The sequence below is a fragment of the Bombina bombina genome, chromosome 8 (assembly GCF_027579735.1).
Source record: "Bombina bombina isolate aBomBom1 chromosome 8, aBomBom1.pri, whole genome shotgun sequence".
NCBI lineage: Eukaryota > Metazoa > Chordata > Amphibia > Anura > Bombinatoridae > Bombina > Bombina bombina.
The window spans coordinates 46,764,026-46,787,984 of NC_069506.1; the positions used below are offsets into that span (position 1 = coordinate 46,764,026).

The window sequence follows — 23,959 nt, forward strand, 5'->3', positions numbered from 1 at the left end:
ACAAACTCTGATATGACAGATCTAGTGGACATGTCGTCCTGTCCACCATGGTCTCTGCCTCTGAGACAGGACCTTCTGATTCAGGGTCCTTTCAAACATCCAAATCTAATTTCTCTGAGGCTGACTGCATGGAGATTGAACGCTTAATTCTATCAAAGCGTGGTTTCTCGGAGTCAGTGATTGATACCTTAATACAGGCTAGGAAATCTGTTACCAGGAAAATTTACCATAAAATATGGCGTAAATACTTATATTGGTGCGAATCCAAGAGTTACTCAGGGAGTAAAGTTAGGATTCCTAGGATATTGTCTTTTCTACAAGAAGGTTTAGAAAAGGGTTTATCTGCTAGTTCGTTAAAGGGACAGATTTCAGCTCTGTCTATACTTTTACACAAACGTCTGGCAGAAGTTCCAGACGTTCAGGCTTTTTGTCAGGCTTTGGCTAGGATTAAGCCTGTGTTTAAGACTGTTGCTCCGCCGTGGAGCTTAAACTTAGTTCTTAACGTTCTGCAAGGTGTTCCGTTTGAACCCCTTCATTCCATCTATATCAAGCTGTTATCTTGGAAAGTTCTGTTTTTAATGGCTATTTCCTCGGCTCGAAGAGTCTCTGAGTTATCGGCCTTACATTGTGATTCTCCTTATCTGATTTTTCATTCAGACAAGGTAGTTCTGCGTACTAAACCTGGGTTCTTACCTAAGGTAGTCACTAACAAGAATATCAATCAAGAGATTGTTGTTCCATCATTGTGCCCTAACCCTTCTTCAAAGAAGGAACGACTTCTGCACAATCTGGACGTCGTCCGTGCCCTGAAATTTTATTTGCAGGCAACTAAAGATTTTCGTCAAACTTCTTCCCTGTTTGTCGTTTATTCTGGACAGAGGAGAGGTCAAAAAGCTTTGGCTACCTCTCTCTCTTTTTGGCTTTGTAGCATAATACGTTTAGCCTATGAGACTGCTGGACAGCAGCCTCCTGAAAGGATTACAGCTCATTCTACTAGAGCTGTGGCTTCCACTTGGGCCTTTAAGAATGAGGCCTCTGTTGAACAGATTTGCAAGGCTGCAACTTGGTCTTCACTTCACACTTTTTCAAAATTTTACAAATTTTTGCTTCTTCGGAGGCTTTCTCGTTTGGTTTCGGTCGAATGACTGGATATGACGTAGAGGGGAGGAGCTATATAGCAGCTCTGCTTGGGTGATCCTCTTGCACTTCCTGTTAGGGAGGAGATATAATCCCATAAGTAATGGATGACCCGTGGACTGACTACACTACAGGAGAAATGAATTTATCAGGTAAGCATAAATTATATTTTTTATTGGTGGATTAATTTATCCACCAATCAGCAAGGACAACCCAGGTTTTTCACCAAAAATGGGCCGGCATCTAAACTTACATTCTTGCATTTCAAATAAAGATACCAATAGAATAAATAAAAATTGATAATAGGAGTAAATTAGAAAGTTGCTTAAAATGTCATGCTCTATCTGAATCACAAATGAAAAAAATTGGGTTCCCTTTAAGTCTGGAGATTATACAGAGCAGAATGAAAATAACTGCCATTGCTTACTACTGAGGTACCCTTGGGGGACCAGAAATATTTTGCACAAGTGTTAAGTATGTCTGCTACTGAGATATACAGCAGGTTAAGGTTTGTGACACCAACCATAAGGCTTTTCAGTTTTAAGGACTGGAAAATCTACAATTTTCAAAATTAATTTACAGGAAAAGGGGGCAAAATACATAATTAAGGTACTCAAAAGTTGTTTTACTGGGCATAATGAAGCTTTTTATATTACTATTTAAAGGAACAGTCTGGTCAAAATTAAACTTTCATGATTCAAATAGGACATGTAATTTTAAACAAGCTTACCACTTTCTATCTCGGGACGGATAGCTTTATTTAAAATGGTCCTTCTCCCTAAATTACTGTATGTGTTACAGAATACTGCACTATTACTCCTAGAAAGGGATATTTGAGCATTGAATAGCATGCTTAGAGGTTTTATATGGCAGAAGAGGAAACCCAGGATAGCCTTGAATAAATTAACACAGGATAAAGTATTCGGAGGTTTTGCGTTACCTGACATACGACTTTATAATTTGGCTTTTCTAGCACGAATTGTTGCAGATTGGCTTCTTAGTAAAAATTATGTCTTAAATAATGTGTTGGAGGAGAATGTCTGCGATCCATATCTCCCTTGCGCATTGCTGCATTGCAATCAAAAGGGACTTCCAACTAGAATTAAGAGAATTAAAATGATTTACAACCCATTTAAAGCATGGTGGAGGATAGGGAAGCTGCTCTCTATTAACTGCATGGTCTCTAAATATCTTCCCCTCTTGGGGAACCCTTTATTTCAAGCCGGGTTGGACTCGCCAATATTTAAGAATTGGCAATTAGTAGGGCTGAATAGGATCACACAATTTATTGATGAGGAAAAAAAATGTATCAAAACATTTGAAGAAATTAGGAATAGCTTTAATCTTTCTAATAGGGAGTTCTTTGCTTACCTGCAAGTGAGGCATTATGTTTTAGAGCTAATGAGGGAGGCAAAGTGGCATTGGGAACTAGGTGGTCTAGAGGATTGGTTCATGCTAGTTAAGAAAGGTCGTATGTCCATCTCTTACTGTTATCATCTTTTAGGAGCTGGAAAAGGGAGACAAACTCTTGAGAAAATTGCTCAAGATTGGTGTTCAATTCTAGAGCAGGATAATATTGATCATAAACTTATACAAAAGTCTATACGTAAAGTGGCACAGGCTACCCTCTCAGCAACATGGAGAGAAGCGCATCTTAAATTGCTACACAAATTTCACTATACACCAGCAAAAAGCTACAAGCTTCAGAATATGAATTTCCATAAATGGCCCAAATGCTCCTTGGTGGCAGCAGACCTTCTGCATATGCTTTTCAATTGCCCTCTGATTAGGCAATTTTGGCGTAAACTAGAATATTGGATAAACTCCTCCCTCAAGATCTCCCCTCTGGAACTATCGGCAAGCTTGATCATGTTTTGTTTTACAGACCAGCAAGATGAAAAAATAATAAGTGTATCTATCCTGGCAGCTAGATATCTAATTTTAAAAAAATGGAAGACTAGAGAAACACAAAGTGTGGCGGAGATAAAAATTATCTCAAAAAGCAATGTATCTTAGAACAACGAGACACCAATATAAATGATGAATCTGATATTAAAAAAATTTTTTTGGCAAATGGGCAGCATTTATTAAGTCTCTCCCGAAGACAGAGATAGATTACATCATTTTCCCCTTCCAAAATACAGAATTGGTACTCTTAGGGATATGGTAATCAGACCGGAAGACCCAGTTGAGAGAGGGGGGAGGAGGGGGAAGAAATTAGGGTTTTTTTTTTTTTTTTTTTAGTTCCCCCCCCCCCCTCCTAGCTTGGGTTAGGAACTAAAAAAGTCTCAGCAACATAACTTAGATATTAGAGGGTTTAAGGTGATTAGACGCGAGTCAGTTCACGTTAATATTATATCTAATTGATTTTTTTGTATTTGTTGACGTTCTAATTTCTGCCATGTTAAGAACAATAATTTTATAACAACGTAGAGATATTTTTGTTACTAACGATTTTCTAAATGGAAGGTATGCCTTGTATGGCATAAACAATATGTTGGAATTGTTCTATGTTGAATATGTATATATATATATGCTGAAACAATAAAAAGAAATTTAAAAAAGAAATTTAAAAAAAAAAAATATGTCATGCTCTATCTGAATCATGAAAGAAAACATTTGGGTTCAGTGTCCCTTTAAGTATGCACCGTGCACCAACACTTGCTCAGAGAGTCTAAAGTGCTTGTCCCATCTGGTAATGACTCAATTTGTTAATTGCTGACATGACACACACCCCACTGGTGCTCTGAGCAAGTGCTGTGTTTAAAATGCTGGTGCACTGAGAATATCTAGCTATGGTTCACATGCACATGCAGAGAAAATAACTAAACATTAAAACAGTGATAACTGTTACTAGAAGCATTTTTGCCACTAAATGTTTATTGCAAATCTGTTTTTATTTAAAGATGTAATTCATCTATGTGCATTTAAATTTTGACCGGAATGTCCCTTTAAACTGCTGAGCACAACTACAAAAGAATAGTAACTACTATGTTTATTGCATTTGATCCTGTTCCTGCAGCTGTTTTCAAAGGTGCCAGATACTGAAGCTCCGCCTCCTTCTATTTGGGGTTGCCATCTTGGAACTCAGGTATTCTCATAGCCTGTGACAGGAGCTGTGCACACTCACATATCAGTAATATTCCCTATTTCTTTACAGCTGTATAATGAGCTTAAAGGGACATGAAACCCAACATTTTTCTTTCATGATTCAGATAGAGAATACAATTTTAAACAACTTTCTAATTTACTTCTATAATCTATTGTTTCATTCTCTTGGTATCATTTGTTGAAGGAGCAGCAATGCACTAATGGTTTGGTTTCTAACTGAACACATGGGTGAGCCAATCACAATCAATATATATATGCAGCCACCAATCAACAGCTAGAATCTAGGTTGTCTGTTGCTCCTGAGCTTGCTTAGATAAACCTTAACCTAAGCTTAGGGTGCATGATACAAAGCAGTGGCTTTATATTTTTTCGTTTATTACAGATTTTTACAGTTACACAAAAATATATTGTAAAAAAATCTACATAAGCCAACAGGAATACACTAATTCTTCATGTGCGCTAACCCAACATGAGTTATCTTAAGGTGCGTTATGTATTTATTAACCCTTTGAGTGCTAATGACGGAGCTGAGCCGTCACAGAGTTTCTCACTCTGGTGCTCATGACGGCTCAGAGCCGTCATGAGCACTCTCCCACCTTGAGGGAGATCTGGGGGCTCCTAATCGCTCCTACCCCGGCGATCGTGCTTGTAGAGTGACAGGCATCTCCGGGGATTCACGAGATGTGCGGTGACGTCACACGCAATGACGTGATGACGTCACCGGACAACTTTATTTATACTTAACAATGTTAAGTATAGGAGGAGGGGGCATGCTGCTTAGAAGCCTGTATCTCAGGCATCTAAGCAGCTACAGACCCCCAGGACCCACTGTTGGAAAGGTAATTGCATAACCTTTCCAACAGTGTAAGTCTTGGAGGTCTGTAAAAAAAAAGTTTAATTTTTTTATTAAAAAAATAAAAAAACCTTAGAAAATATTAGCACCCAGGTGGGAAAGTGCAAGAAATATTGAAAAATATTAATAATGAATGTAAACAATTATTATAGGTGTACGAAGAAATTCTAAATATTCCATAGAATATATATATATACAAAAAGTTTGCAGGGTGTGTGCACTCTCACCAAAAGTTCAACAGCTGCCAGGGTGCTCTGTAAGTATCCAATCTCAAACAAATAAAGAAGCACTCACTGGTCTTCAGTCGACAAACAGATATATTTATTAGAATGTGACGTTTCGGGGTAAACACACCCCTTCTTCTGACAAAATATATATATATTACAGTAACTATAATTAATAATTATTAATATTTTAATCAATATTTTAGATCTAATATTTCAATAACGCGGCTTAAGATAACTAATTCTTCATGTGCGCTAACCCACTTTAGACCTAAAGCGCGTTACACGTTTTACATTCCTATGTTCTTCACATAGATTTTTTTTAAATTAAATATATATTTCAATATATATATATGATAATGTTAATGTAAAATATATACCTATAGGAATAGATGTATATGTTTATATGTATATATATATATATAGAAATATATATATATATATATATATATATATATATATATATATATAAAACCTTTTTCTTATATGTGAAGAACATTGAAATGTTAAATATTTATAGTAAATACACAGTTAAACACATTATTAAATATTATTATTGAATTATTATTTAGACAAATATATATTATAACCCTTTGCAGTCAAATAGATGGCCATATACCTTTTAACCCTTATAAAAAAATGTAAAAGTTATATGAATAATTTATAGCAGATATTGTTTATTTGAGTGTAACGGTATATATATATATATATATATATATATATATATATATATATATATTGATGCGCGTTAAATTTGATTGCACTTGTAATATTAACGCAAGTTAGTGCAGACGTGATATTTCTAGATCACACATGCTAATGTGTGCCATGTGTAATCTAGCCCTTAATTGGCTCACTTTTTCTGCAATTTAACTATGAACATTTTTTTCTTTGTTTTTTAATAACAGAGTAACCTAAAAGCATCCTGCAGACTTTAGGACACTGACACTGCAACATTCTAAAACTGATTTCTTGATCAGTAATTTATATGTGTTCCTAACTGGTCACAGCAAATTTAAATATAGATAAGGTAAATACAGTATATGACTTTAATTTGTGTTTCAAATTATATTTTGTTACTAAAATGCTTTTAAAAATAAATTTGCATGTGGATGTAATGCATTTGTAAAAAATATATATATATTTGAATGTTCCTTCAAGGGAAAATTGTCAAGGGAATAACCCAGAGTGAAGCCAAGAAGGGTGGAATGTAGTTAAAATCCCTTGAGCTTTGTCTTTGGCTATTACCTCAAATCATTTTGGAATGTATTACTGTCCCTTCCTTGTTTATTAACAACACAACAATTCTTCTTTAAAGGAACACTAAAGGCAGAATTAAAGGAATAGTGTAGTCAAAATGAAACTTTCATGATTCAGATAGAGAATGCAATTTTAAGCAACTTTCTAATTTACTCCTATTATCAATCTTTATTTGAAAAAGCAAGAATGTAAGCATAGGTGTCCTGGCGAAAACTCCAAGTCGTCAATATCTCCAAATACACTCAAACCATTCAACTGATTGGATGTGCATCCTGTCCCTCACAGAGACACGGACCAATCAGATGGCTGCCCCCCTAACAGAGGCAAAAAAAATTGTGAAAATGGGAGTCACCGGAAGAGACGTAATTGGAGATTTCGAAGACTTGCAGTTTTCAAAAGAACACCGGCCCATTTTTGGCTCAGCACCTGGGTAGCACTTTGTGATTAATGATACAACACACTAAAAAGCGCCCCACATAAAAAAGGATGATGTATGAATGACATTCAAAGGGTGTTTCCAAAGATTCAATTCACATAGTAGAGGTTGCTGCCACCACAAATACACGGTTCTGGAACCGGATAAACTAAAAAATAAAGCAAAGAACAAAGGCAGGGCGCATCCCCTCTAAGTGTAATATGTTTGTTACAGACAATTTTTTTTATTAAAATGTACAATTTCAAACTCACACAATCAAACCTCAAACATTTGTATGTTCAGGCACTGGGAGAACAACTTTCTGGGTCTCTCAAGGCCAACAGCCGTGCAGTAAATCTGGCTCCCATGGGCGCCAAACCGGATTTACCGCACGGCTATTGGCTAAGAGGTGAGACGTTACCTCTTAGCAAAAAAATTTTTTAGCCTTGGGCTGCCGTAGCAGCTAAGAACGCAGATCGAATGAAACAAATATAGGAGCTTTGTACATGAAGTATCTTATACTTCATGAATGAAAGTCCCCTTTATTTGTTTCAATAGTCAATCCTAGCGTTTGTAAAACGCTAGTATTGACTTTCACTTTAAACTTACCTGATTCAGATAGATCATGCAGTTTTAAGAGATTTTCCAATTTACGTGCAGTGTTTTATATGCACACTTTATGAGGCACCTGCTACTACTGAACATGTGCAAAAATTTAGGGTATTCATATATGAGTCTGTGATAGGTTGATTGCTGTTACATGATACAGGGGATTGGCAAATTGAAGAACATTTTAAAATTTGTCAGAAAAAAAAATCTACTGCTCATTTAAAATTTAGAGTTAGTATTATTGTTGGCGTTCTTTGCCAGCCTTTTCTGATCCTGTCTTTATTGAAAAGCGGGCCCAATAGCGCCATTGAACTTAATGTACAGTGCTCCTACACTGGCTATGCTGTCAGCTGCTTTAGCCAGTGCAGGACCGCAGTACATTTAGTTCAATGTCACTATCAGGCATGCTGTGATATGACAGCGCCCCAGGGATGCGCTTTTTGAAAAATACATGATCAGAAGGGGCTGGCGAAGAACGCAAGGTAAGTATAGCTTTGCAGGCTTAAATCTTCCAAAACTCTTTATTTTTTGCAGGTATTGCTAAGTTAATGTTACGTAATTCTGCACATAGTGTAAATTATTCAGGAATGTCTGTATGAATGAAAAACAAATTCTATAATGGATTGAACCAAAGCTATAACTTTATTAATCACAAAGACATTTTAAAAGGATAGGAAAGTCATAATTAAACTTGTCATTTTAAATTCACTTCTTTTTTCAAATTTACTTTGTTCTCTTGGTATCCTTTGTTGAAAAAAATATGTAAATATACACATCCTACTCTACTGGGATCTAGCTGGTGATGATTGGTGTCTACATATAGTTGTCTCTTGTCATTGGCTCTGAATGGGCTATATTACGAGTGGCGCGATAACAGTTACATGTGAGCAGCTGTTTGCGCAAGTCAGATGTAGCACTTTTATTAACCATTGAAAGTAAACACCATCACTTGCGCACAATTGAAGTTAACGCATGTCCTCAGATCTCTGGTTAACTGTTTCGCGAAACAAAAAAGTGTCACAAAACACATCAAAAAATACATTGAAACGTACAGTTGCACTCATAATTAGAATATCTAATACAAATTATAAAAAAAATATTGCAAAAAAAAGTTATAATGGCTCAAAGATATGAGGTCTCAGCTGTTAGAAATAAAAGGCAGGGGAAGGGATTTAACAGAGATAGATACATACATATACAGTACATATATAAATATGCTATATATATATATATATATATATATATATATATATATATATATATATATATATATATATATAAATATTTATATATATATATATATATATATATACATATATGTTCATATGTGTGTACATGTACAGATGTATTTATATGTGTATATGTGTATTTACAAACATACAGTATCTCACAAAAGTGAGTACACCCCTCACATTTTTGTAAATATTTTATTGTATCTTTTCATGTGACAACACTGAAGAAATGACGCTTTGCTACAATGTAAAGTAGTGAGTGTACAGCCTGTATAACAGTGTAAATTTGCTGTCCCCTCAAAATAACTCAACACACAGCCATTAATGTCTAAACCGTTGGTAACAAAAGTGAGTACACCCCTAAGTGGAAATGTACAAATTGGGCCCAAACCTCCCCGGTGTCATGTGACTCATTAGTTTTACAAGGTCTCAGGTGTGAATGGGGAGCAGGTTTGTTAAATTTGGTGTTATCCCTCTCACACTCTCTCATACTGGTCACTGGGCGTTCAACATGGCACCTCATGGCAAAGAACTCTGAGGATTTGAAAAAAAGAATTGTTGCTCTACATAAAGATGGTCTAGGCTATAAGAAGATTGCCAAGACTCTGAAACTGAGCTGCAGCATGGTGGACAAGACCATACAGCGGTTTCACAGGACAGGTTCCACTCAGAACAGGCCTCGCCATGGTTAAGTGCACGTGCTCAGCATCATATCCAGAGGTTGTCTTTGGGAAATAGATGTATGAGTGCTGCCAGCATTGCTACAGAGGTTGAAGGGGTGGGTGGTCAGCCTGTCAGTGCATAGACCATACGCCGCACACTGCATCAAATTGGTCTGCATGGCTGTCGTCCCAGAAGGAAGCCTCTTCTAAAGATGATGCACACGAAAGCCCGCAAACAGTTTGCTGAAGACAAGCAGGCTAAGGACATGGATTACTGGAACCATGTCCGGTGGTCCGATAAGACCAAGATAAACTTATTTGGTTCAGATGGTGTCATGTGTGTGTGGCGGGCAACCAGGTGAGGAATACAAAGACAAGTGTGTCTTGCCTACAGTCAAGCATGGTAGTGGGAGTGTCATGGTCTGGGCCGGCATGAGTGCTGTCAGCACTGGTGAGCTACAGTTCATTGAGGGAACCATGAATGCCAACATGTACTGTGACATACTGAAGCAGAGCATGATCCCCTCACTCCGGAGACTGGGCCGCAGGGCAGTATTCCAACATGATAATGACCCCAAACACACCTCCAAGATGACCACTGCCTTGCTAAAAAAGCTGAGGGTAAAGGTGATGTACTGGCCAAGCATGTCTCTAGACCTAAACCCTATTGAGCATCTGTGGGGCATCCTCAAAGGGAAGGTGGGTGAGTGCAAGGTCTCTAACATCCACCAGCTCCGTGATGTCACCATGGAGGAGTGGAAGAGGACTCGAGTGCCAACCTGTGAAGCTCTGGTGAACTCCATGCCCAATAGGATTAAGGCAGTGCTGGAAAATAATGGTGGCCACACAAAATATTGACACTTTGCGCCCAATTTGGACATTTCCACTTAGGGGTGTAATTACTTTTGTTACCAACGGTTTAGACATTAATGGCTGTGTGTTGAGTTATTTTGAGGGGACAGCAAATTTAGACTGTTATACAGGCTGTACACTCACTACTTTACATTGTAGCAAAGTGTCATTTCTTCAGTGTTGTCATATGAAAAGATATAATAAAATATTTACAAAAATGTGAGGGGTGTACTTACTTTTGTGAGATACTGTATATACACACATATAAACACATGCATACATATGTACACATATATAGACATATAGACATATTGGAGCCCTTTGCAGACAAGTATATGAAAACACGAAAAAGCATATTTATGTGATATTCATTATGCGTTATACTGTGTATTTAGTGTAAATAGTTCACATTCCAATGTTCTGCACAGAATATGTTCTATGTACTTTTAAATAGATATTCCTATATGTATATCTGTATATACCTTTACTTATATATAATAATGTATATATATATAGGTAAAGATTTATATTGTACCAAAATACCATCAGATATATATAGAAATGTGTTTTACAAATAAACAGAACATATTCTGCTATGTGAAAAACATTGAAATGGGAAATATTCATAATTTCATGTCGGGTTAGCGCACTTGAGACTATTCGAATATTTGTGTGCTAGTAGAGTGTTAGTTTTTTCCCCCCACTTTTTTTGCTCCATTGAATTCGCCATATTCTAACTTCAGCTTTTTGCGCGCATCGGGTTAGTGCGCGAGCAACAATTTTTTACTTTCAACTTGTAATAAGAGCTCTACCCGACGCGCACAAAAAGCTTACTTCTAGCAGAGTTAGCGCACGAGCAGGAGATTTAAATACCACTCTACTTTTAATCTGGCCCAATGTGTTTAATCCCTTTTGCTGGCATTAAACACACAGCTATATGCAATCAATAGTGTAAAAATAAAATGCTCTAACATATTTGCACTTCTATAAACCTTTAACAAGTGATATAGTTGAACATTTGTAATATCTTAATAAAAAATGAATGCCCATAAAGCTTCCATTTATATTAAGGTGTATCCATATTTTTCTGTTTTTTTTATTATCATTTGATATCTGGATTCCATTTTGTTAATTTCCTTTCTATGTCTAACTTTTTTTTTTTTTTTTAAAGGAAATCAATATGTTTTAAGAGTAGGAAAATAGGATTTATTTTAAGGAAACTGGTACAAGCAGAGCAAAAGGCACTTAACACACTCAGGCTACACTAAAGATAATACTTTATTGACATTTTCTGTACATGGGTTCTTGTATTATTATTTTTTAACTCATTTGATACTAAAATAAGTGATTATTATTATTATTTTTTTATATCATGTTTTGGTTGCAAAAGTTTGTTTGTTGCAAATTATTTTTGCAAATACCAAGTATTTAAAAAATATCCACTAAATACAACATAAATACATTAAAATAAACTGTTACACTCATATATACACTATCTGATAAAAATAGTATTACATATCTGCACATATAAACACATGTATACACTTGTATATACATATATACACACACACATATATATATATATATACACACTATGGAGCCCTTTCCACTCAAATACCTTAAAACATGTAAAATCTTTTTTTTCTTTTAATATTTTATAATGTGTTTTACTGTGTAATTACTGTAAATTATTTACATTTCAAATGTATCATATATATATATATATCAAATGAAGTAGGCACTCACTAGTCTTTCAAAAAAAGTGGTTAATTCTAGTGACGTTTCGGGGGGATACTCCCTTTCCTCAGTGTGTCCCCAAAACCTCACTAGGATTAACCCACTTGTGAGTGCCTCCCTCATTTGCTGTCATCCTGGCGGATGTATTGTTTGGGTGAGAGCGTGATTAATACTCTTGATGGACGATACCCGGTGTGTGTGTGCGAGTGAAGGCGCTAAATAGTGCATAGAATTTTAAACAACTTTTCAATTTACTTCTGTTATAAAATTTGCTTCAATTTCTTAGTGTCCTTTATTGCTGTAGCAGCAATGTACCACTGGGAGCTAGCTGAACTTATCAGATAAGCCAATGACAATAGGCAAATATGTGCAGCCAGCCACAGCAGCTAGCTTCCAGTAGTGTATTGCTGCCCCTGAACCTACCTACAGTAAGTAGGTTTTTCAACAAATGATACCAAGAGAGTGATGCAAATTAAATAATAGTAGTACATTTTAAACCTTTGAGTGCTAATGACGGCTCTGAGCCGTCACAGAGTTTCCCACTCTGGTGCTAATGATGGCTCAGAGCCGTCACTAGCACTCTCCCACCTTGAGGGAGATCTGGGGGCTCCCACCCGCTCCTACCCCGGCGATGGTGCCTGTAGAATGACAGGCATCGCCGGGGCTTCCCGTTTTGCGTGGTGACGTCACGCGCAATAACGTGATGACATCACCACACAACTTTATTTATACTTAATAATGTTAAGTATAGGAGCAGGGGGCATGCTGCTTAGAAGCCTGTATCTCAGATATCTAAGCAGCTACAGACCCCCAAGACCATTGGAAAGGTAATCGCCTAACCTTTCCAAAAGTGTAAGTCTTGGGGGTATTAAAAGAAAAAGAAAAAAAAGGTAAAAAAAATGTTGTGCAAAAAATAAAAATAAACTTTAAAAAATCTTAGCACCCAGGTGGGAAAGTGCTTAGCACTCAAAGGGTTATAAAGTTGTTTATTATTATTATTATTATCATTTATTTGTAGAGCGCCAACAAATTCCGCAGCGTTTAAAATTGCATTCTCTATCTATCAAGTCACAATTAAACTTTCAGATCGAGCAGCCATTTTAAACAACTTTCTAATTTACTTCCATTAGCAAAATCTTCACAGTCTTTTTATATTTATACTTTTTGAGTCACCAGCTCCTACTGAGCATGTGCAAGAATACACAGATTATACTAATATGCATTAGTGATTGGCTGATGGCTGTCACATGATACAGGAGGAGTGGAAATGGACACAACTTTTAAATTTGTCAGAAAAAAAATCTATTACTCATTTGAAATTCAGACTAAGGGGGCTAATTATCAAGCTGCGAATGCAGCAGTTTCCCCATGCGCCGTCAGGTCCGCCAGAAACATAAGTTAAGAAGCAGCGGTCTTAAGACCGCTGCTTCTTATCTTATCCGCCACCTCTGAGGCAGGGGACAGCAATCAGCCCGATTGGGTTGATTGACACCCCATGCTAGCGGCCGATTGGCCGTGAATGTGCAGGGGGCGGCATTGCACAAGCATTTCACTAGAAATGCTTGTGCAATGATAAATGCCGACAGAGTATGGTGTCGGCATTTATCGATGTGCGGCGGACATGATACTCTACAGCGGATTATGTCCGACCGCACATTAGTAACTCGGCCCCTAAGTGTTATTGCATTGACAGACATGTTGATTTGCTGCTTAGAAATCCTTTACAATGGGAGGTGGCTACTGAGGAACTTTTGAGGTAAAATATCTTTCTTTTTTACATAGAGATGTTCAGGTGATATTTTCTAATCATCTTTTTACAGCTATGCTGCATCACTTTCAAGTGTTTAAACATTTGGGTATTATGGCCCTTTAATGATGACAGTTTAATGATGACTTTACTGTCTCTTTAATTATAGATCTCTCAAGTCTTGATGGCTACTTGAAAAATTCATAAAAATGCAAATTTCCATTTTAAGGTCAAAAGCTCACTCCAGTGTTTTCCAGGTCCTTTTTATAAGTGAAATTTTTGCTGTCAGTGTTCACATATTAACCTGCTCCTTTAAAGGAATTAGAAAAAAATATAAGGATTCCATACGCCTTTAAAAAAATATAACTAAGACGAAACCTTTGTTCTTGACTATGCAGGTTTTAGTTACATCGTAATCTTTTTTTGAATACACTAAAATATTTACTGTTTCATATTTTACATATTTTTTGTTTTCAGATTAGAGTCAATAGCAAAAGATCGTAAACTTAAAAGAGAGCTCCAGGGGACGGATAACGGCACTGTGAGACCAGGTAATATTTTATTCATTAAATGATTCGTTTAGCTGTTGAATGGCAATATGCTTACATTTTAGGATTCTTTTTCTCGCCAGGACAGGCAGCTGTGGCTGATTACATTACCCCTGGATATTTTACCAGAACATTCTCAATATTAGCTCTTAAAGGGATATGAAACCCCAAAAATGATTTTGTCATTCAGACAGATCATACCATTTTGCAAAAGTGTACCTCTATTATCAAATTTGTTTCATTCCCATGGTATTCTTTGTTGCAAAGATACCTAGGTAGGCATCTGTAGCAGTATATGCAGGAAATAGTGTTGCCATCTAATGCTCTTGTAAATGGATATCATTTTTGCAAAACGACTGCCTTATCGTGCTGCAGACACATGCATGCTCCCGAGCTTATGTCCCTGCGTTTCAACAAAAGATACAAAAAGAACAAAGGAAATTTGATAATAGAAGTTAAATAGAAAGTTGTTTAAAATTGCATTCTGTACCTGAATCATGAAAGAAAAATGTTGTATTTTATGTCCCTTTAAGTTCTGTTCCCACCTAAAGGGACAATAATCACCTTGTAATTTCATCATTTTTCTGCAGTCTTATAATAGATTAACATGTCAGCAGAGTCTGAAAAGTATTAGAATAGATTAAAACCTTTTTTTGTTGCAATTGTTTTTCAATGGTCCAACTCCATTCACAACTTTTCATATTTGGAGGAGCCAATCCTGATGTGTGTATGAAGAAGACAGGGCTTTTCACTGTTGTATCAGAAATGAGAACATTTTAAAATGCAAATTAGGGACAGATATGTGACAGGGTTAGGCTTGCAAAGCTTGCAATGTGTTCATTCTTTTTTCAGTACTGGAGAATCCACAGTTTTAAAACTTAAATTGCAGGAAGTTTTTTTACTGTGCATAATTAAAGGGACAGTGTAGACCCGATACATACATTTGATTACTTATTGTTACACACCAGAGAAGCATCCTGCAACTGCACCCACATCTATAAGCTTGTAAGAAGTACATGAAACATTTAAATATTCATCATTTGTTAGGAGACAAAATGGCCACCAAGCTCCGCCCACCTATTGTGCATGTATATTTTGGTATGTTAAGTTTCTCCAATCACGATCAACTCATAAATAAGTTTTCCTACTCGCTCATGCTGATTTGTGCATGTGCAATTTGAAAAAGCTAACTGAAAAATATTAAACCTGCACTGCTAAACTGCCATACAAGAAAACAGCTAACTGGACAAGAAGAAAGCTGTGGGCGGAGCTTGGCAGCCTTTTTCGACTGTTAACAAATAGTCATTATTTAAAAGTTTAATTTACATCTTACAGGCTTATAGATGTGGAATCCGTTGCAAGATGATTTCTGGTATGTAACAATAAGTAATAAAGAATAAATATTGGATCTAGACTGTCCCTTTAAGCAATTTATATTTCAGTTTCAAAGTGTTTGTTCACTTTATTGTACCTTTAAGGGTTTAATAAAATAATTTTAGTATGAGGGTCCATCAGTATTTACTATAAAGGTAGATACAAGTTAAAATTATATTCACAATAAAATGTTTAATTCTGAATAGTAAAACATACATTGCAATGCACTTTTATTATCATCGTATCATGTCCGCTCGCACTTTCATAAATCGGCCACAAAGTGTTAACATTAATTATTTTGCAAAGCATTGATTCATTTTGTATTGATAAGTGATGTTTCCATGATAAAGCTAGGTAGTTACATTTACTTTAAATATGTTTACCTGCTACATACACACACACACATGCTCATACACACATACATCCATATATCGATACACATACATACATAAATATACCCACACACACATACATACATACACACACACACAAATACATGTGCACACACAGATACATGCGCACACACACACACAGATACATGCGCACACACACACACAGATACATGCGCACACAGATCCATGCGCGCACACACACAAAGACATACATGCATGAGCCACACACACACATACATGCACCGACACACAACCACTTACATGCTCACACATACATGCACACTCAGACACTTACTCACACACACATATGTAACCACACCCACCCACAATTACATGCACGGACGCGTGCGTACACACGCACGTACACACACACTGACATGCACACACACACATATACACACACTTGCAAACAAACACTAACATGTACACACACTTATGTGTACACACACTTGCATGCACACACATGTGCACACACACTTACATGCGCACAAACATGTGCACACATACACTGACATGTATACATTATGAACACACACTTACATGCATGCACACATGCATATATGCTTGCACACAAACACTGACATGCACACACCCGTGCACACAAACACTGACATGTACACACACTTGCATGCACACACACTTAAATGCTCACACACATGTGCACACAAGAACTGACGTGCCCACATTATAACAATATTTTTTTATTGAACAGTATTATTTGTGAAGCCCCCCCCCCCCCCCTCTGCTATCATGCAAACAATTCTGTTAGCTCAGTACTTGACAATCATCACAGATGCATAAGTCTAGGGTGTTTCTTCTACATCTGGAGGGTAGGAGAAGGGGAGGAGAGTTTAGGAAGCAGAGGTCCTTGGGTTCACAGCTTGATAAATTAAATCCATATAGTTGATACAGTGAATGGACACCAAATAGTGTGTCACGCTGCCTCATAGTAAGACTTGGCAGCTCTGAAATTCCCAGTTAAAAAAAAACAACAAAAAAGGCAAATTTAGATAATTTATGTAAAATAAGATGACTCAACCGTTTCAAATCATAACGTGTTTGTCTTAATAAATTAGGGTCTTTGTCATAGTTTTACAATAGTTTCTCTAACAAATGCATTAAACCTGTATCATGCTAAAATCTAAACTCATTGTGCATGATGTGTAATGGAATCTTGCAAACATTAGTAGGGATAACCCAGACATAGTTATCCATAGATTATAGAAACATGCAATGGAGCAGTTTGATCACATCTAGAGAACAAAGAACATTTGTTAAATACTGAGTATGAAAGACCAGATTCAATTCTTAAATAGAAAACATGTTTTTAACATCACAGACATTAGGAAAATGTAGAGTTTCCGTACACATCATGTCAAGAAAAAGATCTTTCCAAATCTGTGGATTTTTCTATGTGTGGTATTAATTTGTAAATAGAAAGCAGTGGTTGTTTTACTATTTCAAGGCATTCTTTCCCAAATTTTAAATACAAAAGACCCTTCTCAATTTCAACCTTCATTGGCAACAAATAGTTTTCACACTGAAATGTGTTTGTAGTTCTGGAACACGAAAATATTGCATTTTAGTGTTCTCTTGGTATAATCACATCATAATGTTTAACACAATTTTGCAGCATACTACTACTACTACTACAATATATATATATAAAAATGTCCAAAGTCTCCTCCAACATCTGCACTTCCATGGCTAAGGATAATCTTGGAATCAATAAATCTCAGAAAAAATCTCGGAATAAAGTAAAACTGTAATTGGTGCCTACATTTGAATGACGGGTAAGTGCATGCACAGTGAGTATGCGCCAATCACAGTTTTACTTTGTTTCATAGCTTATTAACTAGGTGACACAGTATTTGCAATATTCTACTACTGGTTAAATAAACTTCCAGTTATACTAAATCATATGCTTCAGCCAAATATCTCTGTTTCTTATCTGTGTTTTATAACATTTTTATTTAGTAGATTTTAGGAAATTTAAGTAAGTTGCAATTAATTTGCTAGTAATATAAATATTAAAGGCCACAATAAAGTACTTTAAACTACTTCCCAACATTTTGATTTCTAAACCATGAACAGAGAGCTTAAGGAGTGGTATTGGGTGGTTTAAAGATGTGACAAGAGCACAAGGCAAATTCAAGGTGGGCCCAGGCGTGGCTTTGCTTCCCAAGAAGGATTCTGGTCAGTAAGCAGGACTGGCTGCTGGGTGGTTCAGGTAGATAAGGTGTATTTCGTGGTGCGATTTAGATGTGAAACCTTGCAGTGGTGCCTTAAAAATAGGTGAGGCTGTGATGGGGGGACGGGCAGGTTCAAGCAGGCCATGGGCAAGGCCAGTATTTTTAGAACAGGTTAGTACCCACAGTCCCTACTGTCCATGTTATATGTTATACGGAGTAGATTATCATTTCCATATACTGTCAAGTATAGAGTCTCTTGGGTACTGATCCGGGTAGGAGACTGCTCTTAACCTACTCCATCTTTCGATTTGACTAAAGAGCTCTCCTCCATCTGACTTACTCTTTCGCCATGCAATAGAAAAACAAAGTCAGAGAGCAGGGCTTTCATGTGGCGCTGAGGAATACTGACACCGTGGGTATGAGTCGCCATGCATTGCAGCCGGACACCTTCGGTCAGTTTGGGCATGGTCCCTGGAACTAGGAATGGTGCATGTCCAGATAGAGTAGTTTGACTCCGAGTTTGGGGGCCACAGCGGTTTCAATGCGCAGCGTGGCACCAGCCACATTTAGGCGTTCTCGGACGGTCTTGTCTTCAGTGCTACTGACGTGATCAACATAGGAGGTAATGGTAGGTTTGACCATCAGGGTCGGGGAGTAGTACTCCGTCTGCACTGTAGCTATCCAGGGAGTTTGAGCTTGTGAATCCTCTTTGGGTTTCAGGTATAATGAACATTGCGGTAGATAGGCGGATTGGATCAGCGTGGAGAGTTGTTTCTCAAAACTCTGTAGAATATTTTCAATGATAAACTGTAGAATCTCCATTATTATGCAGGTGCAGAGATAATCTGTATGACTGTTAAGCCTGTTCTGCCGCTATTCAATAAAGGTATGGTGTATCTGTTAGTTTTAATTCAGCTCTTACAGCTGCCGGACCTGGTGTACCAGGAAACTGGGGGGGGGGGGGGGGGGGGGCTATAGAGAGTGCCAGGCCAGAAATAGGCCTCCGCTGCACACCTTGTCTATTCTGGTCTGCCTGGCTGGAATTTTACATACAAAAGTCCAAATACCTGATCTTCACATATTGTAATGCTCGTGGGATATTTCTCTATCAGACCAAACTTGGTCTTCTTATCCCGGCCTCAAGTGGAAGGATAGGAAATATCCCAGAACAGAGTGAGTTTATAAAATGAGGTTAGCACGACTCACGGTTGACAGGATAGTCCTTCATGGCAATAAGATGAAGGCAGAGAATGGTCAAGACAGGCAGAGTCTGGCAACAGGAAGGCAATCCAGAAGTATAACATGGTCAGGAACAGGCAGGTGTCAGCAACAAAGGAAATCCAGCAGTATAACAGTTCAGGGGTAAACCAATAGAATGGTCAGACAGGCAGAGTTCAGCAATGATAAGGCAATCCAGCAATACAAGGGTTAAGCAGCCAGAGTAGTCACACAGGCAGAGTTCAGTAATGATATGGCAATCCAGCAATACAAGGGTTAAGCAGCCAGAGTGGTCAGACAGGCAGAGTTCAGTAACGATATGGCAATTCTGCAATATAAGTAATACAGCACCCAGGAGCACACTCAGTAACACCTATACTTGGGTAGTGTAGTAAGGCAAATATGCATAGGCGCAGATTGGCGCCAAGGAGGACACACAGGTGCAATCAGGAGCGGCATCTAGGAGAGAGAGACAGTGTGTGGCGATGACGTCATTGCCAGACGCTCTGAACCACCGCCGTGTCTATGGCAATGGCCATAGCAACGAGTCAGCACCGCCGCGTCTATGGCAACAGCCATAGCGAGCAGCGGAGCAGCGGCGGCATGACACATATAAGACTGCACAAAGCACTCGGTATAGACTTGGATGACAGGTCTAATGGGTGATAAGCAACGGTTTTACCAGCTCCATATCTTAGCCAATTCTATTTAGCAGCCATCTTGGTTAGTAGTTTGAACCCGCCCACCCCCCCCCCCCCCCCTCATACTTTTTTTTACCTTATTAGGTACTTAAAAGTATGAGCATAAAAGAACACATTTTGTATCATGTATTATGAGTGGACATGTGGCTGACGGAGGGGTCTGATCTCAGGTTGTTAGTGGACATGGGGCTGAAAGAAGGGTCTGATCAGAGGTAGTAACTGGACATGGGGCTGGAAGAAGGGACTGATCAGAGGTAATAACTGGACTTGGGGTTCACAGAAGGGTAGCTATTTTTTAAAAGAGCTATTTGGTTGCTGATTTTATCTTAGGTGTTCCGTATTTTCCTGAATTTGGAAGCTGAGTTGTAGCCAGAAGTGCATATAGGGGCTGATGAGGAGTATGAGACTGACAAATGGGTCTTATCTGAGTGTGATCTGGGCAGGGGAATGAACCTACAATCTGATTTGAGGTATGATTTTGCAATGGAGCTGCAAGTCCATGGGTCTGACCTGAGGCTTGGTTGGGTTTCAGGCCCAGCAATGGGAACCGGATATGGGGTTGCAGCCCCAGTGTTCTATTTTTAGGTGTGATTTTTAATTTAGAAAGTTGTATAATGAATACAATGATTATTGTTCTGTTCTGTGATTGAATCCATGTTCAGCTAATTGCGTATCTGCATATTAGATACCTTAAAGAGACAGTCAAGTCCAAAAAAAACTATGTTGATTCAAATAGGGCATGTCATTTTAAACAACTTTCCAATTTACTTTTATCACCAATTTTGCTTTGTTCTCTTGGTATTCTTAGTTGAAATCTAAACCTAGGAGGTTCATATGCTAATTTCTTAGACCTTGAAGGCAGCATCTAATCTAAAGGCATTTTGACAGTTTTTCACCACTAGAGGGCGTTAGTTTGCGTGTTTCATATAGATAACATTTAGCTCATGCACGTGAATTTACTGAGGAGTGAGCACTGATTGGCTAAACTGCAATTCTCTCAAAAGAACTGAAATAAGGGGGCAGTCTGCAGAGGCTTAGATACAAAGTAATTACAGAGGTAAAATGTGTATTATTATAACTGTTGGTTATGCAAAACTGGGGAATGGGTAATTAAGGTTTTTTTAAAGGGTTTTTTATTTAATATTTTTAAAAATATTTTTTTTTTTACTTTTTTTTAATTTATTTCATATCCCCAAGACTTACACTGTTGAAAAGGTTAGGCGATTACCTTTCTAACGGTGGGTCTTGGGGGTCTGTAGCTGCTTAGATGCCTGAGATATACAGGCTTCTAAGCAGCATGCCCCCTGCTCCTATATTTAACATTGTTAATGTTAAATTAAGTTGCGCAGTGATGTCACCACGCAAAACGGGAAGCCCCGGCGATGCCTGTCATTATGCAGCACCGATCGGGGTAGGAGCAGGTGGGAGCCCCCAGATCTCCCTCAAGGTGGGAGAGTGCTAGTGACGGCTCTGAGCCGTCATTAGCACCAGAGTGGGAAACTCTGTGACGGCTCAGAGCCGTCATTAGCACTCAAAGGGTTAATATGATTTTACCCATCAGTAAATGCCCTCCCACATGATCCCCAACCCCCATTGAAAATAACTTCCCTACCATAGAAAAAGGGTTCTCCTTTTGCAGCCTCTTTTGGTCAGCAACAGTTCCATACATATACTTGTCACATTCAGGTTCTTCCACAGCATACTTACCTCTATTTCAAAATTGAGCTCACCCACTATTTTGTAAACACATTTCAGAGTTGATTAAACAAGCCAACATCTCTTTTGTTCAATCAGGTTTTTGAAACAGATTATCATGTATCCATATCCATCGAGAGCCATTCTCTCAGGCGTAGGAGTTTCAAAAACCATCCAGCCAATCAGAAAAATCTGCACTATGTGAAGGCTTGGGCCTCTAGTTATTAAGGTCTGGCGTACCTGATCCGACACTGCGGGTCAGGTCCGCCAGACCTCGCTGAATACGGCAAGCAATACGCTCGCCGTATTCAGCAACGCCACCCCCTGCAGACTCGCGGCCAATAGGACGCCAGCAGGGGGGTGTCAATCAACCCGATCGTACTCGATCGGGTTGATTTCCGGCAATGTCTGTCCGCCTGCTCAGAGCAGGCGGACAGCTTATGGAGCAGTGGTCTTTGTTTACGGAGCTTGATACATATGCCTCTTGGAATCCTTTTACAGCCATTTTATCAAGTTATCAGTCACTTTTTTATCCGTTGTTTTTTTCACTTTTATTAGATTATTTAGTAATTTTTTTTAAAAATGTTTATGTTTTATGTCATGGGAAGTTAATGGTGTGAGATAGAAGCAGGTCCCTTTATTTAAAAGGCGCTGATGTAGCAACTGGCTCCTCTGGGGAGGGGCAAGTACAAATCTTTTTGAATCTCATCATTTTCCATCAAAACATTTTTTCATCAAGACATAGGGGCCTTTTTATTAATGTGCGAGCGAACATGATCTGATATTGCGGATCATGTCCGCTGCACATCGATAAATGCAGACAGCATACGCTCTAGACATTTATCATTGCACCAGCGGTTCTGGTGAACTGCTGGTGCAATGCCGCCTCCTGCAGATTCGCGGCCAATCGGCCGCTAGCAGGGGGTGTCAATCAACTCAATCATATTCGATCGGGTTGATTTCTGTCCGCCGCCTCAGGGCAGTCGGACAGGTTATGGAGCAGCGGTCTTTATTATACAGAGCTTGATAAATATGCTCCATAGTTAGCTTTACAAATTCATTTTGTTGAATCTAAGCTGTTGAAAAGTCAAGTTTATGCTGAAGATTACTATCTATATTTATGCTTCCACTTATGCACTTCACAAGCAAAATCATCCTTTTTTAGATTTCTAATTTAAAATATGTCTAATATCTCTTTAAAATATATATATCATTGCAAATTATATGGAAAACAAAGTAAAACAAACACATTTGAAATGCTCAGTATTAGAACTATGCAGAATTAGTAAATCTATAAATAAACTTGAGTCCTGTTGTGAACTGCAGTACCCTCCGCTAAAACCATATGTACATTTGCATAAGACATTGAAAAACAACGTGTTGCCCATTGTGCCAGAGTGAATTGATGTAGATAATTGAAAACATTTTGTATAGTAATAAACAAAGTATAAACACGGCAGAATTATGGGCATACAGGAGATTTTTATATGGGAATAATAATGAAACCCTGTTTGCTCTGCTCTTGATATTGTGTGATTGCTGCTGATTAGCATTAATAAAGATATCTCCGTCAGATCCTTTAATCGCAGGTGTTTGATTAGCATTGTGCTAACATATTAGGGACATCTGTTTTCACATTTACAGTGTTAAGGAGGGGTAACCACCTCTCCTACATATTTATTCTAAAGGGGCTGAATGCCAATTTTGTTATAATAAGTCCTATAAAATATCTGCCACATTTGGAGTTGCAGACGTGCGCAGACAAAATATTTTGTTTGGGACATATAGTTCATCACAAAAAAATAATTATTTTGTTTCACCCAATATTCACTAAGGGCCAGTGGCAATTGGAGCACTATTTAGCACTTTTGCTCGCGCACAACCATCGCCAGAAGTAAACTTTTAATGTGCGCAGGTGAATGCGCGTATTAAAAGTAAATTGTTTGCGTGCAAGCGAAAGCCGACACACTTACTTCAAATCTTAGGATATTGTGACCACG

The 23,959-nt window shown here is 37.9% G+C and overlaps 1 protein-coding gene across 1 annotated transcript in view; it reads left to right on the forward strand.

The window, feature by feature from the left end:
• MORN1 (MORN repeat containing 1) overlaps positions 1–23,959 on the forward strand; it is a 569,760-nt gene that overhangs the window by 528,483 nt on the left and 17,318 nt on the right. The window contains exon 13 of the mRNA XM_053690352.1: positions 14,317–14,390. Coding sequence (XP_053546327.1) covers positions 14,317–14,390 — 74 coding nt within the window. The remainder of the gene's footprint in view (positions 1–14,316; positions 14,391–23,959) is intronic.